At 36.8% G+C, this 15671-nt stretch overlaps 1 protein-coding gene across 1 annotated transcript in view; it reads left to right on the top strand.

Annotated features, from left to right (window-relative positions):
• Positions 1-15671, top strand: part of LOC142336287 (uncharacterized) — a 279116-nt gene that overhangs the window by 89399 nt on the left and 174046 nt on the right. Inside the window, exon 17 of the mRNA XM_075385000.1 lies at positions 1385-1508. Within this exon, the coding sequence (XP_075241115.1) occupies positions 1385-1508 (124 nt within the window). The remainder of the gene's footprint in view (positions 1-1384; positions 1509-15671) is intronic.

Genomic DNA, 15671 nt, shown 5'->3' with positions numbered 1-15671 from the left:
AAAAAAGGTGAATAAAATCAACGGAATTCACTCTATTTTCTCGAAAGTTTAAACCTCGATATTTGCCTGTAAAAAACGAAAATCAAACAAATATTTTTAGTTCCATATTCTAAGTTGGACGAGCTTTCTGATGATACCAGTCTCCACTCTCTACGATGAATATATCGATCGGCCAAAATTGACTGAACAAAAAAACCCATTTGAGTATATAGTTCCTCCCCCCCACCCCTCAAGAGGGGTCGGAACAAAAAAAGAGAGCAATTTAGCTTATTTTTGCTCTCTAAATCACCATTGACAAAAAAATTGAAATGTTCTTGAAAACCGACACCATTTTGGTATATTATAAGTCAGACAAAAAAAAATAAATAAAATCGTTTAAGTTTCATGTATGTTGAAAAAAATGAAAGGTAATGATTTAGCTCACTTAATGTCCATTCAATTTGTTTGGGTTGTATTAAAATTTATTTTTGTATTCCAATGGTTGGTAAAAGAGGATATAAGATGTTCAAATTTGCTACTTTACTTAAATTTGAGTAAAAATTTCTAAATTACGCTAAAGTTGATATTTCGATTTAAAAAATTTTGACTTGGCCCAAAGTTATTAACAGAAGACAGCAGGCGCATAAACTTCCGTTTCACTAAGAAAAAAGGGGGCTCGATGTCAACATACCAATTTTTAATGCAATTTAACATGTAAAACAAAATTTATTTATAATAACCTGAGATGAATTCTAGAAAACTGATATTGCTGCGCTAAGATGCATTTGAAGCTAAGCATTTTGTAAATGATGAATAATGACCGCTAAATTTAGCAAAATAGGCTGAATTTGAATGAAATTTTTAAAAAATGACAAAATCAGCAAGGTTAAACACATTATTCACAAAAATCTAGAACTTGTTTAACAGAATTGAACTTTTTTCCACTTTGGCACTTAACGCTTGATACTTGTAGTGATGCAATTACATTCGGCGAGAAAATTTTTGACAGAGCGCCAAAAAATGACAGAACAAGAATTACATTTAGTTTTCAACAATTCTTCCTACACTATAGTGGGGCAGATGCAACAAGGGTACGGTGGGGAGCTAAGAAATTTTTCAATTTCTTCTACGAGCTCCGGATCTCTTCATCGATGCAGCAAGCGGTTCAATGGCTGGGTCATGTATCAATTTGTTCTGCCTCAATTACGGATTCTCTTATACAGTTTCGTGGAAGAGTGAAGTTTTTGAGAATAGGCGCCTTGATCGAAGTTGATTTCGTCCACTTGAAAACCCTCAATTGAAAAAATGGTCCAGTTACGATTTTCATGTTTTTAAACGAGGCTGGTTTTAGTATTCATTGTTCGTGCAAATGCTATTGACATGTGAGCCATTTTTTAAATTTTAGGTGATAGCTCCTGGTGAGCCAGAGATAGAGATGGTGGAGTCTGTTCAACTCAAGACTTGCAATCTAGACTGTGATCCCTTCTCTGAGTTCGAAGTGGATGTCAAGTGCGACAATTGTGATAGCGGTAAGGGGTTGTTTTCTTAATCGTGCTCAATCGTTATCACTCAGTAACCACTCTGTTGCCGTACTGAAACATTTTGAAAAAAGAGTGCAACCAGTTAAGAAATACTTTCATGCAGCTTTTTATTGCATGATTACAGTAAAAAATCAGTTACAATTCTGATTTTGAAAATTAAAACGAGGAAAATAATTCTTGTTTAACATGAGCGAATCAAAGACACTGGAAACACCTTTAGATGTTAGCCTGAAACTATCAAAATTAGATTCACCAGAAATAGGCAGCAATGAGCATAGAGAAAAGCAATCATGTGATTATAGGGATATAGTGGGATGTTTGAACTATTTGGCATTAACAAGTAGACCAGATATTGCGCACGCAGCCAATTTGTTGAGTTCGTTTGTTGAAAATCCTGGAAGGCGATATTGGAATGCGGCAAAAGGGTGTTTACGTTACCTAAAAGGTACAAAATCAGAGAAGATGGTTTTTAGAAAAAGTGAGAAACTGGAGTTAACAGGATTTTCAGACTCAGATTGGGCAGGCAACATAGACAATAGAAAAAGTACAAGTGGTTTTTGTTTTAAACTTAATAATAGTTCAGGTGCAATCAGTTGGGTTAGCAAGTTACAAAAGTGTGTATGTACTTCAACAGCTGAGGCTGAGCTTAACGCCGTAGTAGAGGCCAGTAAAGAAGCAGTACATTTAGTTATTCTATTACGAGAACTAGAGTTAGAAAACCAGCAGCCAGTAAACGTCTCTGTGGACAACCAAGCTTGTATTGCTCTAAGTAAAAATTCGATGAATCACGGAAAGACAAAGCACTTTTCATTAAAAGTGCACTTCGTTCGGAATTTAGTCCAAGGTCGACTATTAGAGCTAAACTACTTACCTACCGATCGCATGCCGGCAGACACACTCACAAAAGCATTGGGGAGGACCAAAGTATCACTTTTTCGTGATGTCCTTCTCGGAACAAACACTTAACATGATAGGAGGAGTGTTGAAAGTATAATGTTAATTGTTTAAAGTATGGAAAGATATACGTACCTCATCCACGTGCTGATTTACATCTTGGTTATTTATGAAATGAGTGAATTGAACAAGGAGCTAACACGTGCTATTTATACTAGATTTGTCCCCAACTTTTCATATTGTTATAGGTGATATGGTGACTCTTGATCTTTTAGAGAAGTAAATTATCAGAGTAAATAGCTAGTTAAGATCGGATGTCATAAGAAATCAAGGAAGTTATAAATTAAAGGTGATCACCATGAATGTAAAAGTGCGGTAATTTGGGGTAATAAATTTGGACTGAATTTCGTATTAATCGCCACAGTTGTCAACCATTATTTTTAATTTAACTATTCGATTACAAGATTTGTCTCTGCGTTCCCATTAACCGACAGTTTATGGGCCCAGAGTTTTTCTAAGTTAAGTAATCAACCCCCATTGTAAATAGAAAAACGTTGTTGCTGCGCCTCTTTGCTACATAAGAGGGTAGCTAAAATCACTGGGGGGAGGAAGACAGAGAAGACAAGGAGAGACAAGCCTTGTAGTCAAGAAGTGGCCAAGTGAGACCAGAAGAAGCAAGAGTAAGAAGCTTGTGTGACTGGTTGGGGGACTTCAATTGTGGAGTGAGCAGTTTGTGAAGCTGGTTGGGGGACTTCATCTGTTGAGTCGAGAGCTTGTGTACCTGGTCTGGGGACTTCAATCATGGAGTGCTAAGTGTGTGTAGCTAAGGAGTGGATTCTGCTTGTGACGTCAAGAGTGAGTGGAGCTGTTGTGGGGGATTAAAAAGGAGCGCGGAGGTTCAATTGTATAACAGAGCTGTCGGGGAACCAGGATTGCTTAGTATAGCTGAGAACAGCTCAGCTTAAACAACTGTTTCATTTTCAATTGTGTGTGCTGTGCTTCTGTAAGATACAAGTTTGGACGAAAGACACAAAAGCTGGTTGTAAAACATTTCTTAATTAGGACTAGGATTAGGGTTCGAGTACATTATCCTCGGAGGGTGTTCGTATCCTCATCGTGCTTAATCGCGGCAGAAAAACCCTGGCTCAATGTCAATGTCCTGCTTTCGATTTTGTCAAGGATACTACAGAACTCGAACAGAACACCAACTTCTAGATTAGTTTAGTCGACCAAATCCTTTTTGCTTAGTGTTTTTTTAACAAGTGCTACCATATTACAACAAGTGCTAACCTGGTGCTATAAAGCATTTTTTGATACACAAACATAACGACTCACCGCTTCGTCGCCCTATAACAGAGCCACCAACAGGTAACAGATTCAAACACGCGTAGAAAGGAAAGGAGTTTTGATCTAAGTCCGAGCAAGATTTTTTTTTCACAGCCCGACACTTTTCACAAAAGAATATTTACCTAGAGCAGTACTAACTTAGAAAAACAAAAGACATAGTTGGGGCATCATAAGTCTTTGGTTCATTAGGGAACAATTAAAGCTAAAGAGTTAATTTGAGACGAACGGAAATTAAACGAAAGTAAGAGAGGCTTAACAATGAGCTCAAGATTACAAAGATTGGTATTCAGCGGGCTTGAGGATGATTTCTTGTGTTTTGCTGAACAGTTTGAGGCTCGTATGCACTCTTTAAAACTTGGTAAAGTCCTCAGTGGAGAAGCCACCTATCTAGATCATGTGTCAGCTGTTAGAAATAGTTCTTCGGAGGAGCAACGTAGGCAAGCTATAGAAAATGGGAGGGAAGAATTAGAAGAGAAAAAGAAGTCATTGTGGTACGAGTTAGTTCAGGCTTTAGACAAAACATCAGTTCTTTTTCTTAGACCACATAAGGGTGATGGCACTAGAGCTTGGGATGTACTGTGTAAACGCTTCAAACTTTTGAGAGACCCCAGCTACACAAATTGATAGCGCAATTAACTAGCCTTAGGAAGATTTCAAGTGAGAGTATAGTAGATTATCTCACCAGAGCACATGATATGCAATACAACTTAACACTAGTGAATGAAGGAATTAGTGAAAAAATGTTTGTCTCAATAATTCTAAAAAGGCTCCCGAAGGAATATGAAAATTTCGCAACACTCGTGAAATACAGCAAAGACGAGAAAACTCTAGAGGAAATAAAACGAGACTTGATAAACTTCGATAATGAAAATGTAAAAACCAAAACAGAGAGCGTATTCTTTAATAAGGAACGGAAATGTTTCAACTGCCAGAAAATGGGACATATCGCAAAAGACTATAGGTTTAAGAAAACGATTCCTGAACAAACCAAAGCTTCTCAAATGAAATGTTTTAAGTGTGGTGAGCACGGACATTTAGCTAAATTTTTCAGAAAGCAACAGAAACCTGAGAAAAAGTTTGTAAGTCAAAGCAGGAGAACCAATCAGAGAGGCTCGCAAAATTTAGTTGAGGAGCAGAATTTAGAAGAAGAAGAATTCTTTTCCTTCTTTCAAACGTCGGAAAACAACCTTGCAAATGAGCTAGTTTTGGACTCAGGTGCTTCGAGTCATATGATTAAAGACGAAGGTTTATTCATAGATATAGATAAGGAATATTTTGGTACCATCACTAATGCAAACAGCAGTAAAAATTCAATTAGTGGGAGAGGAACAGTTGAAATTAAGGTTTTGGATTCCAATGGTTCAGAGCGAAAAATAAGTTTAAGTAATGCGTTGCTTGTTCCGAACAACGCAAGGAATCTGGTATCAGTGTCAAAACTTAGAGCAACAGGCAATGAGGTCTTATTTGGTAGAACTTTGGAAATACGAACTAAGAACGGAACAATTTTCCCTTTTGAGGAAAGAGATAATTTGTTTATCTGGAACAACATTGATTACGAAGAAATCTCAGAGCAGTGCAATTTAGCAAACGGCGATCCCCTTAGTTTGTGGCATAAGCGTTTGGGCCACAATAATGTTGAGGACATATACAAACTAAAAGATCACGCAGTAGGACTAAAACTAAGCGAGCACAACTTAACAAACTGTGAAACATGTCAGCTAAATAAATCAAAGAAACTTCAAGTACCAAGAGACTCAGGAACAAGAGCAAGCGAAGCCTTAGAAATTGTCCATACTGACATTTTAGGGCCAATCCAACCGGAAGCGGTCGATGGCCACAGGTATGCAATAGGGTTCGTGGATAGTTTTAGCAGATATCAGAAACTTTATTTTTTGAGGTCAAGGGACCAGGCTTTTGAAAAAGTTGAACAGTTCTTTGCAGACATAGGACAACCAGGAACCTTAGTTTGCGACGGTGCAGGGGAATATGTCTCAAATGACATAAAACAATCATGTAGACAAAAAGGTGTAAGACTTGAGTTCTCGGCACCGTACACACCACAAGAAAACAGAAAGGTTGAGGGGAATTGGGGGACAATCAGCCCAATGGCTAGATGTCTTTTAGGGCAGTCAGTTTTAGAAAAAGAGTATTGGCCATATGCACTTAACATGGCAACTGAGATTAAAAATTTTTGTTTCCATTCAAGTATTCAGAAGACACCTTTTGAGGCAATGCACAAGAAGAAACCTAACTTAGAATCAATCAAAATTTTTGGTTGTTCAGCTTTCGTTCATGTTGAAAAAAAAATTTTTGTGGTAAGATTGATAGAACTTCTCAAAAAGGAATATTCTTAGGGTCTTCAGACAATAGTAAGACTTATCTGGTAGGTATTCCAAATGACAAAGGGGTCTTTAAAATTAGAAAGTCTCGCAATGTAACTTTCAACGAAAACGAAATGTTTATTGAAGTCAAAGAATAGAAGGAGGAGACAGTCAACAAGCATCATTCAGATGGTGATAGAGATTTAAACCCGGTAGCTTTCCTTGGCGAAATTGTTAACAACGAATTGCTACCTAAGTCTATTGATGAAGCAATTAGGGATAAAAACTGGTACGAGGCAATGAAGTTGGAATACAACTCATTAGTGGAAAATAAAGTTTGGGAACTGGTAGAAAACAAAGGAAATAACCCCATTGGTAGCCGCTGTCACTTTGCTCTTAAGTTTGGTCCTAGTGGGGAGGTAACAAGGTATAAGGCAAGATTCGTAGCAAAAGGATTTAGCCAAGTTCCAGGTGGGGATTACAACGAAACCTACTCACCAACAACACGACTCTCAACAATTCGAGTACTGATAAGCTACGCAGTATACAAAAACATCGAGTTAAAACAAATGGATATCAAAACAGCATACTTAAACGCTGACATCGAAGAAGAAATCTTTATGCAACAGCCCGAAGGGTTCGAAAAGTTTGACAAGCAAGGAAATCCATTGATTTGTAAGCTGAGGAAAAGTTTATATGGATTGAAACAGTCCGGTAGAAATTGGTACTTAACAATCAAAACTTTTCTCAACCAATTAGGTTTCACGCCAGCTATTCAAGATGAGTGTCTTTTCATAAAGAAAGGAGAAAATGGTATAGAGGGATTAGTGTGTCTTTGGGTAGATGATATGGTGATATTAGGATTGCATGAAGACTTTTGTGAAAACTTTAAAAAACAAAGTTAGTGAGCATTTTCAAATTAGCAGTTATGGAGATCTTAGCTGGTTCTTAAATATAAAAATTGAGCGAACACAAAACGAAATTATGCAAGGCCAAGAAGCATATGTAGAAAAATTACTAGAGAAGTTTAACATGAGCGAATCAAAGACACTGGAAACACCTTTAGATGTTAGCCTGAAACTATCAAAATTAGATTCACCAGAAATAGGCAGCAATGAGCATAGAGAAAAGCAATCATGTGATTATAGGGATATAGTGCGATGTTTGAACTATTTGGCATTAACAAGTAGACCAGATATTGCGCACGCAGCCAATTTGTTGAGTTCGTTTGTTGAAAATTCTGGAAGGCGATATTGGAATGCGGCAAAAGGGTGTTTACGTTACCTAAAAGGTACAAAATCAGAGAAGATGGTTTTTAGAAAAAGTGAGAAACTGGAGTTAACAGGATTTTCAGACTCAGATTGGGCAGGCAACATAGACAATAGAAAAAGTACAAGTGGTTTTTGTTTTAAACTTAATAATAGTTCAGGTGCAATCAGTTGGGTTAGCAAGTTACAAAAGTGTGTATCTACTTCAACAGCTGAGGCTGAGCTTAACGCCGTAGTAGAGGCCAGTAAAGAAGCAGTACATTTAGTTAACCTATTACGAGAATTAGAGTTAGAAAACCAGCAGCCAGTAAACGTCTTTGTAGACAACCAAGCTTGTATTGCTCTAAGTAAAAATTCGATGAATCACGGAAAAACAAAGCACTTTTCATTAAAAGTGCACTTCGTTCGGAATTTAGTCCAAAGTCGACTATTAGAGCTAAACTACTTACCTACCGATCGCATGCCGGCAGACACACTCACAAAAGCATTGGGGAGGACCAAAGTAACACTTTTTCGAGATGTCCTTCTCGGAACAAACACTTAACATGATAGGAGGAATGTTGAAAGTATAATGTTAATTGTTTAAAGTATGGAAAGATATACGTACCTCATCCACGTGCTGATTTACATCTTGGTTATTTATGAAATGAGTGAATTGAACAAGGAGCTAACACGTGCTATTTATACTAGATTTGTCCCCAACTTTTCATATTGTTATAGGTGATATGGTGACCCTTGATCTTTTAGAGAAGTAAATTATCAGAGTAAATAGCTAGTTAAGATCGGATGTCATAAGAAGTCAAGGAAGTTATAAATTAAAGGTGATCACCATGAATGTAAAAGTGCGGTAATTTGGGGTAATAAATTTGGACTGAATTTCGTGTTAATCGCCACAGTTGTCAACCATTATTTCTAATTTATCTATTCGATTACAAGATTTGTCTCTGCGTTCCCATTAACCGACACCGATTAGCCAAACCAAAAGGCGTATTTCACTGGAGAAGTACTGATCAACACTTTAAACTTGTTCCGGGTATGAACCATCATTCAAATTACTAATGAATGAAGTTTAATTATAATGCATTTACAACCACTGTCATCTCATGTTGTCAATGAAAAGTAAAGTAACAACTAGGTTTTCGTGTTTACTCCCACTTATTCGGTTAACTTTTTCTGTAAATTAGATAATTTGAGTTCTTTCTGCCGTATGCTATGTAAAAGTACAAACATAATAATTGTATATATATTATAAAAATATAATTATAGTTGTTTCCAAACTCTGACTTAAAAGCAGAGAATATTTTTTGTCTGTTCCAATTTGTCTGATAGGTGCCTACGCATGAGCTGTAAAGGTCGTCAGGATACCTGTCAGCTCCTGATCACGATCAATTGGCAAAAAAAGATTAAATTTTGCTTCTTCATCTCAACAAATTTCAGCTAAGTAAGGTGCTAGTCATAGGCTATTAGAGTGTCTTTTCAATAAATGACGCCATTGCCACAAAACAGAACTTAAAAAGCAAAACTTTCCGTTTTCAAATTATGTCCAAATAGGTAATTTTATCAAAAATTTTACTTTTTTATCAAAAATTTCTACACTTTTGGGCAGCGAGCAAAAAATAAGAATTTTCAAGAAACTCGAATATTTTTTTTCGAAAAAGTTTTGAAATCTTGAAATAAATAGCTGCGTTTTGCGTTTCAAAATTTTTATTGACGTGAAACGAAAAAAAGCCAGCTTCCGTAATTTTGTTTTCCGAAGAATATTTCAGAATCGATGGAGTTCGCATTGTACTACGGAACTGTTGAATGACAAAATTTTAAAAACCGTGTTTGATGTTAAAAGCTCTAGATTCAAGGCACAAACAATTATGAAAGTTTTCAAATCAATTTCACTTTTTTGCCAATTTGGGTCGGTCGCCAATTTCTTTTGGAAATGACTTTTTATTTGGGCATCCTTGTTTTAAAAGTAAATGTTTAAACAAAAAAAAATAATTTAGACACAATTCTCATACCCTACAACATTAATTTATGAACCAGCAACAAGAGCCAACACGAATTCAGAACAAATCAATGTCATTGGTCGATTATTTTGCTACGGATATCCATTTCGTAAAGAAAAAAATTTTGTTTTTGAGAACCTATTGGCTCAAGATCATTTTGGTACTTTATGCATCACCATTGTATTTTGTATTCACTTAGGTTAAACAAAACCTTTCTTAAGATCATTTTTAACCAAAAAAACTACACAATATTGATGGTTTTCGAAGAACATATCATCTTTCAAACTTGTTTGATTTCTAACAATCTCAAAGATCTGATGAAATGGTGCCAATTTTCAACAATTTCATTTCATACACGATTAAAAAGCAAGCTCCCACAAAAATTATTTTGTTCGAAATGACAAACCAAACTTCTCATTAGCACCAAAAACTCCACTCAAATGAAAATATCTGAAGATGAATTTTCATTATCAGCAAACTTTTCCATTTCTATAGTCGTCAGAAAAAGTTTACCAAGAGTAATTCCTCAGACGTTTATTGATTCCCCGCGCCAGATTTGGAGTCTGCTTCCTTGAAAGAAAAAACAAATACAATGCTTGGCAAAATCATTAGTTGTGAAAATACAAAACCAAAACCATTTTTATAAGATGCACCTCACTACCAATATGAATACTTTTTTTGAGATATGCATCCCACTTTGAATGTAGAAAGCCTCTTCCTAAATTAAATGCAAACAGAAACTTGTCTGCTTGATCTTTTCCTGTTTGGGCTCTAATGGAAGCGAGTCTGTTTTTGTTGGAACCACTGGGCTTTCCTGTCAACACTATCACAGATGAACAGCAGCTTAAGTTAGTAAAATTTCCACCCTTTTTAAAAAAGGATCGGTTGAAGGTGCCATCAATTGCCAGTCAATTTCAATAACATGTGATATATCAACAAATTTTTATAGTCCCTTAGAAGACAAAGTTTACGATATCTATATCAAACAAGATTGTTATAAGTTTTTTTTTCATAAAAAAAACCTCAGCAACAGATGCACCGGTACTGCTAACAGAAAGTATTTTAGACAGAGGTATTCCCTAGGGTCCCCTTTTATGTAAAATATAAATTTTTTATATAATTTCAGTACTCCAAATTTTTTAATTATTTCATTAAGCCGATGGGACTTTGATTGTATCTACTGACAAAATTATAAATTTTCCATCGTATCAGCAATCTAAAAACTATTTATTTTTTAATGAGAAATTCAAATTAATGGTAGGAAAACTGAAATACTCGCGTCCAATTGTGGTAATGGGAAATAGAGGCTGGTTGATATACAGGTAAATAACCGGAAGAGGCACGCTAAATATCTGGGAAATTTTTTTGACAACAAGTTAAACTTTCAAGGATGCGTGAAAATGCCATTGAGAAAATTGGCAGAAAAAATGAAAAACCTTATATGCCTTAAGGGTCTGTAATCCAAAGGAAATGAAAAATTAACACTTACTGAATGTTTTGTTTTAACTCGTCTGCAATATCAGCCGTTTCTTCTGCTGGCTTTTTTTAAAAAACTAATTTCATCCCCCGAACGTCAATTAACTTGGCTTTCAAATTTTTTTAACAGAAAAAACATGACAACTCCAAAAACGTGAAAGTTAAAGATTTGGTTCTACCGATAGCTTTTATGTGGAAATATAGAATTTCTTATTGTATGAAAGAACGTCTATTAAATAAAAAAAACTGCATTGCATTTTCACAGATAGGAATTAGAGTGTCAGTTGCTTATTTTTGTTGACATAGGCACTCAGCTCAGATAAACTACACACCACGCAAGAAGCGCGTGGTACGTTGGCCGACGATGAGCGCTATTTTTCAAGATGTTAATATACAGAACGAAATTTCAACACATCTAATCTTCTACAAAAAATTTGAAATTTTTAGAATGGTTTTCAAACTTTCTTGATTGAATTTTTCAGGAAACAAGAAAATCAATACATCACATTTCTTTGTAAAGACAGTGTATTCGCAAAAAAACGAAATGTATTTTAATGATTAACATTAATAGTATAATAGTAAGCTTTTTTGTTGTTTTATTGTTTACTACATAGCAAAATTGCACAAAATTCTCTCTATTACGATTATGTAGCGTGGTTTTTGAAAATCAGGGTTCCCTTTTTTTAAGCAGAAAACTGAGTGCGAATCTCAAAAGATCCCTGATATTATTGAAGGTTAAACAGAGTCAAAGTCGTTGAAAACGCAACACTTGAGTTGAACAGTTTATTTGGCTTCAATTATTGTTACCGAGTAAACTAAATGAGCAACGCTATTTTGAGCGTGAAATGAACAATCCTTTTGCAGCGCCATTTAAGCAGCTAGAAAAGAAAGATTGCGTAATTTCTTAATCATGTAAGCCTTACAAAAAGATTAAATGAACACAAATTCTCTTCTAATATACGTAGAAAGCTCCGAAAAAGTTCGTTTAACATCATTTTCGTTGAGCCTACTTATATACTGAATCGATTGCGCTCCTTTTAGGCTTGATAATTTTATGTTTCGAAAACGTATTGGTGACCGATATGAGCCGGAAATCAACTCTGACAAGTACCTGCTAAACAGATCAAGCTAGATTTGCCTGTAAGTAAACGATGCTTTTCGCCGTGATGATGCTACGAAACACATGCCGTAAAGTTTGGATATAATGTTTCGCCTTGAAATTGTTACGCTCAGAAGCCTTAATGTTGCAACGTTGCTTGTGCAATTTAAAGTTAAACGAATTGAATTGAATCTTTAACGAAAGTGTGTTTGTCACCTTTAATTATGACTTATTAATGTCAGTCAGAGTGGTTATTGGGAAGAGTAACAAGGAGGACAACAGAAAACCTCAAAATTGGCAAAACTTAAAAATTTATTGAAATTTTTCGTAGAGATATTGTGTCTAAGTCACATAAACCTTCAGCTGCCTTTTGATGAACTCAAAACTGGACCATTCAGCATTCGAATGGACACATGCTGCTCCCTATAGAAACAATTGTGAAAAATTTTAAGATAAGTAATAGTGAAAATAAAATGCAACATAATTGCGTTGAAAACTAATTGTTTTCACTGCAATTCGCCGCCTTTCTTGTATCAGTTTTCATCAAATCCTCGACCCGGGTAACTAAAACTATAGCCTGATCAAACTTTGGCTGCAACGTTTGGATGTTTTCATCGTTACCAAATAGAGCGATGCCGCCAACAAAAAGAAATTTGTCTGAAATTTGGGGAAGATATGAAAAGCACAGATGAGAACGGGAGTTGTTGGCCTTATGAAATATCTCGCTGCTATTACGTTTAAACGAAAACTTTATTATTCTTTATTCTAGCATCTTAATCCCCATTTTTTTTAACAATTTGTATAGATTTGATCCTGGGCACTGACCTGTTTATTAACTGGGCAATCAAAAAAGAGGGACATACGTGTGACGCAAGTGATGATGCTAAGAAACACATGCGGTAAAGTTTCGATATAATGTTTCGCCTTGAAGTTTTTACGCTCAGAAGCCTTAATATTGCAACGTTGCTTGTGTAATTTAAAGTTAAACGAATTGAATTGAATCTTTAACGAAAGTGTGTTTGTCACCTTTACCTTTGGTGCCGCGAACAAACAGCCGTGGCAACCTTACAAAAATCCGAGGCAAATTTACATAAATCCGGGGGCAGTTTTGGGCCTTTAAATTTATAATAACGCGTAGTTCATAAATTGAAGTCGGAGTACAGCGGTCAATTTAGACAGAATCATTGTCCTGATTGCGATTTTATTGAGCATTTATGCGCTAAACTTAATGCGTTAGCCAGTTACGGAGTGTTCAGTTACCATTGAGAGTTAAAGAAGGGGTCCAGATTTAAACGAGTTCACTAACACGTCGATCAGAGGCTCGATGCTCCCGAAAAATTGTTAAAAGAAGAAGTGGAAAACATTTAAAATGAAGCTGAACTGTGGTGAGTTCAAACCAGCCCCTAAAGTGTTCAGGACTTTCAAATCGAGAGCTTTCAGGGCCACTGGGAACAATTGTGAACCTTTTACCTCTGTTCTACTTTCAGTTTAATCAGAAGCTGGCATCGGTGTTGGCATCGGTGTCGGACAGAGATGCAACGAATACTAGCAAGAAAACTGTAAGACTCATCCAATAAAATAACTTACTTTGAAAAACGTTTCTGATTGTCGTGAATTGATAAATAACCGGCAAATCTAGCAAACCCCTCTTAATTTGATTCATACTCATTTTTTCGGGTAATTTCCCTTAGTCACCGATAACCTATCCCCTATAGTTTTTTGAGTTTAAAAAACATCAAGGTTCGGAGTTTGAGCAAAGCCTCTGAAATTCGCAAATCCTTTTCCGCCAGATTTTAAAGAAAAGCATGTAGTACTATCTTGACAAGTCTCAGCGAAATAGACTATTTTTTTTGCAGAAGGGATCTGAGAAACTTTTTTACATATTTAGACCTAAAATAACAGAAATTAAAAATAATTTAGAAGGTATATTTTAAAAGCCTACAAATGATAGCTCTACATTCGTATTGACAAAAAGGCATTTCAATGTTGGCTTTGTTTGTTCCAAATAATCCAAATAACTCACATCAGTTATGTTGTAAAAACATTATATGGTTTTCTTATTAACTGCAAGTTCACTGCATAACGCCACAAAAACTTTGCCTCAAGCGTTACAAGACCATTATAAAAAAAGAATTTACGCATTACCGGGTCTGAGTTTCAATTTTAACTTGGTGAAAGTACGAAAAACTGCTCAGTTTCAATTCTTCAGAGTCATTTCTTCCGTGATAAAAAGAGGCTAGTTATATGGCATGATGTGGTGAGCAATTCATTATCCCGTCATCGCAGTAACAACAATAAGCTTTTACCACCTTCGCAGCTTATTGCAGTGCTTGAAGAGTATCAGGAGCGCATAGAAGCTATAGTGCATTGCCCCAGATAGGGAACTCCTGATATTTACGAACAGCTCAAACGTAGTACTCTAGTTACCATTCACATAGTGAAAGCCATTGTGTCTAAACGTAAACAGAAAGATCCTAGTTTACTTAAAGAGTACAGAGAATTACACCAATAGCCTGCGCTTGAGCTTAAAACACTCACTATTGTGTTAGCACATAAGAAAAACCTTCGGTCCTTGATAACACGCTCCCGACCGAAAAAGCTCTCTAAGCGCCGTCGTAAAACGCTTCGCACCCGTCATGTGTTCGAGGAGGCGGAACTCACTCAAGCCTCTGATAACCTGAATATCACTTAGTCTTGCGTTGTTTTGGGAGTCTACCCGCTGACTGGCGGTGTGATTTAGTTTACTCACGAGTTACGGGTTAGTTTGTGGTTGGTTCTATCCAATAGCGCTTTACTAAACGTTTCGCTCTCCCCATTGCTTGAGTTATTCACTACCGTCCGTTTTCAGCAGGTTATATGGTTTCATTTTCCGCTTCCATCCTTTTGTTTCCGTGTCACTTTGTTTCCTTCTATCCCCCGTTTATCTGTTGTATGATGTAGTATGTTGAATTTTTGCTGTAGTAAATTTTTTTTCTGCTAGTATGCTGGTTGGTTGTTTAGTCTCGTTCCTTGCTAGGGTGTGACTTAAGTTCATTCTGGAGTTACGGCTGGTTTGTTTCGAGACTTTCACCAAACTTGTTTGCTAGCAATTTGTTGTAGCTTTATTAATTTTGGTAGTATGCACTTTTGTTGTCTGGGTATGGTTGCTTGCTAGGGTTTGACTTAAGTTTGTTCTGGAGCTACGGCTAGTAAATTTCCTGACCTTTTCGACTTTTGATTATACTACTTCGTTGCCGTAAATTATTTGATGTTCCGATGTTTTGAAGCCGTAGATAAAGCCCCATAGTGTTTTGTGCTAGGTTACATGACAGTAGCTTCTCCCCGTCTTTCTAGGGTGTGACTTAAGTTTATTCTGGAGTTACGGCTAATTTGTTTGGTTGAGTTCGTTGCTGTGGTCTGCTAGCATTGATCATCCCGCCTCCTCGCTTGTGGTTTACCGTCTCCCTCCCGTGCTATCCCGGCTTCCCGTTTCGTCGCGCGCTACCCGCCCGACACTTCCGCCCCGCCCGTGCCGTTTTCCCGTTTCGTCGCGCGCTATCCGCCCGACGTTTCCGCCCCGCCCGTGCCATTTTCCCGCTTCGTCGCGCGTTTTTCGCCCGACGCCCCCGTTTGTCCGGTTTTCCGTTGCGTCTTGCGTTACTCGTTCGGCGTCTCTTCCCATCCGTCCCGTCTCCCGTCCTGTCCCGTTTCGCGCTTCCTGCGCACCTTTCTTTCTTTCTTTTGCCGGATACTATTGTACTCGACAAACA

The sequence above is a fragment of the Convolutriloba macropyga genome, chromosome 3 (genome assembly GCF_964194025.1).
Source record: "Convolutriloba macropyga chromosome 3, txConMacr16.3, whole genome shotgun sequence".
Classification (NCBI taxonomy): domain Eukaryota; kingdom Metazoa; phylum Xenacoelomorpha; order Acoela; family Convolutidae; genus Convolutriloba; species Convolutriloba macropyga.
The sequence above is the reverse complement of the archived record's forward strand: the minus strand, read 5'-3'. Positions and strand labels throughout refer to the sequence as shown.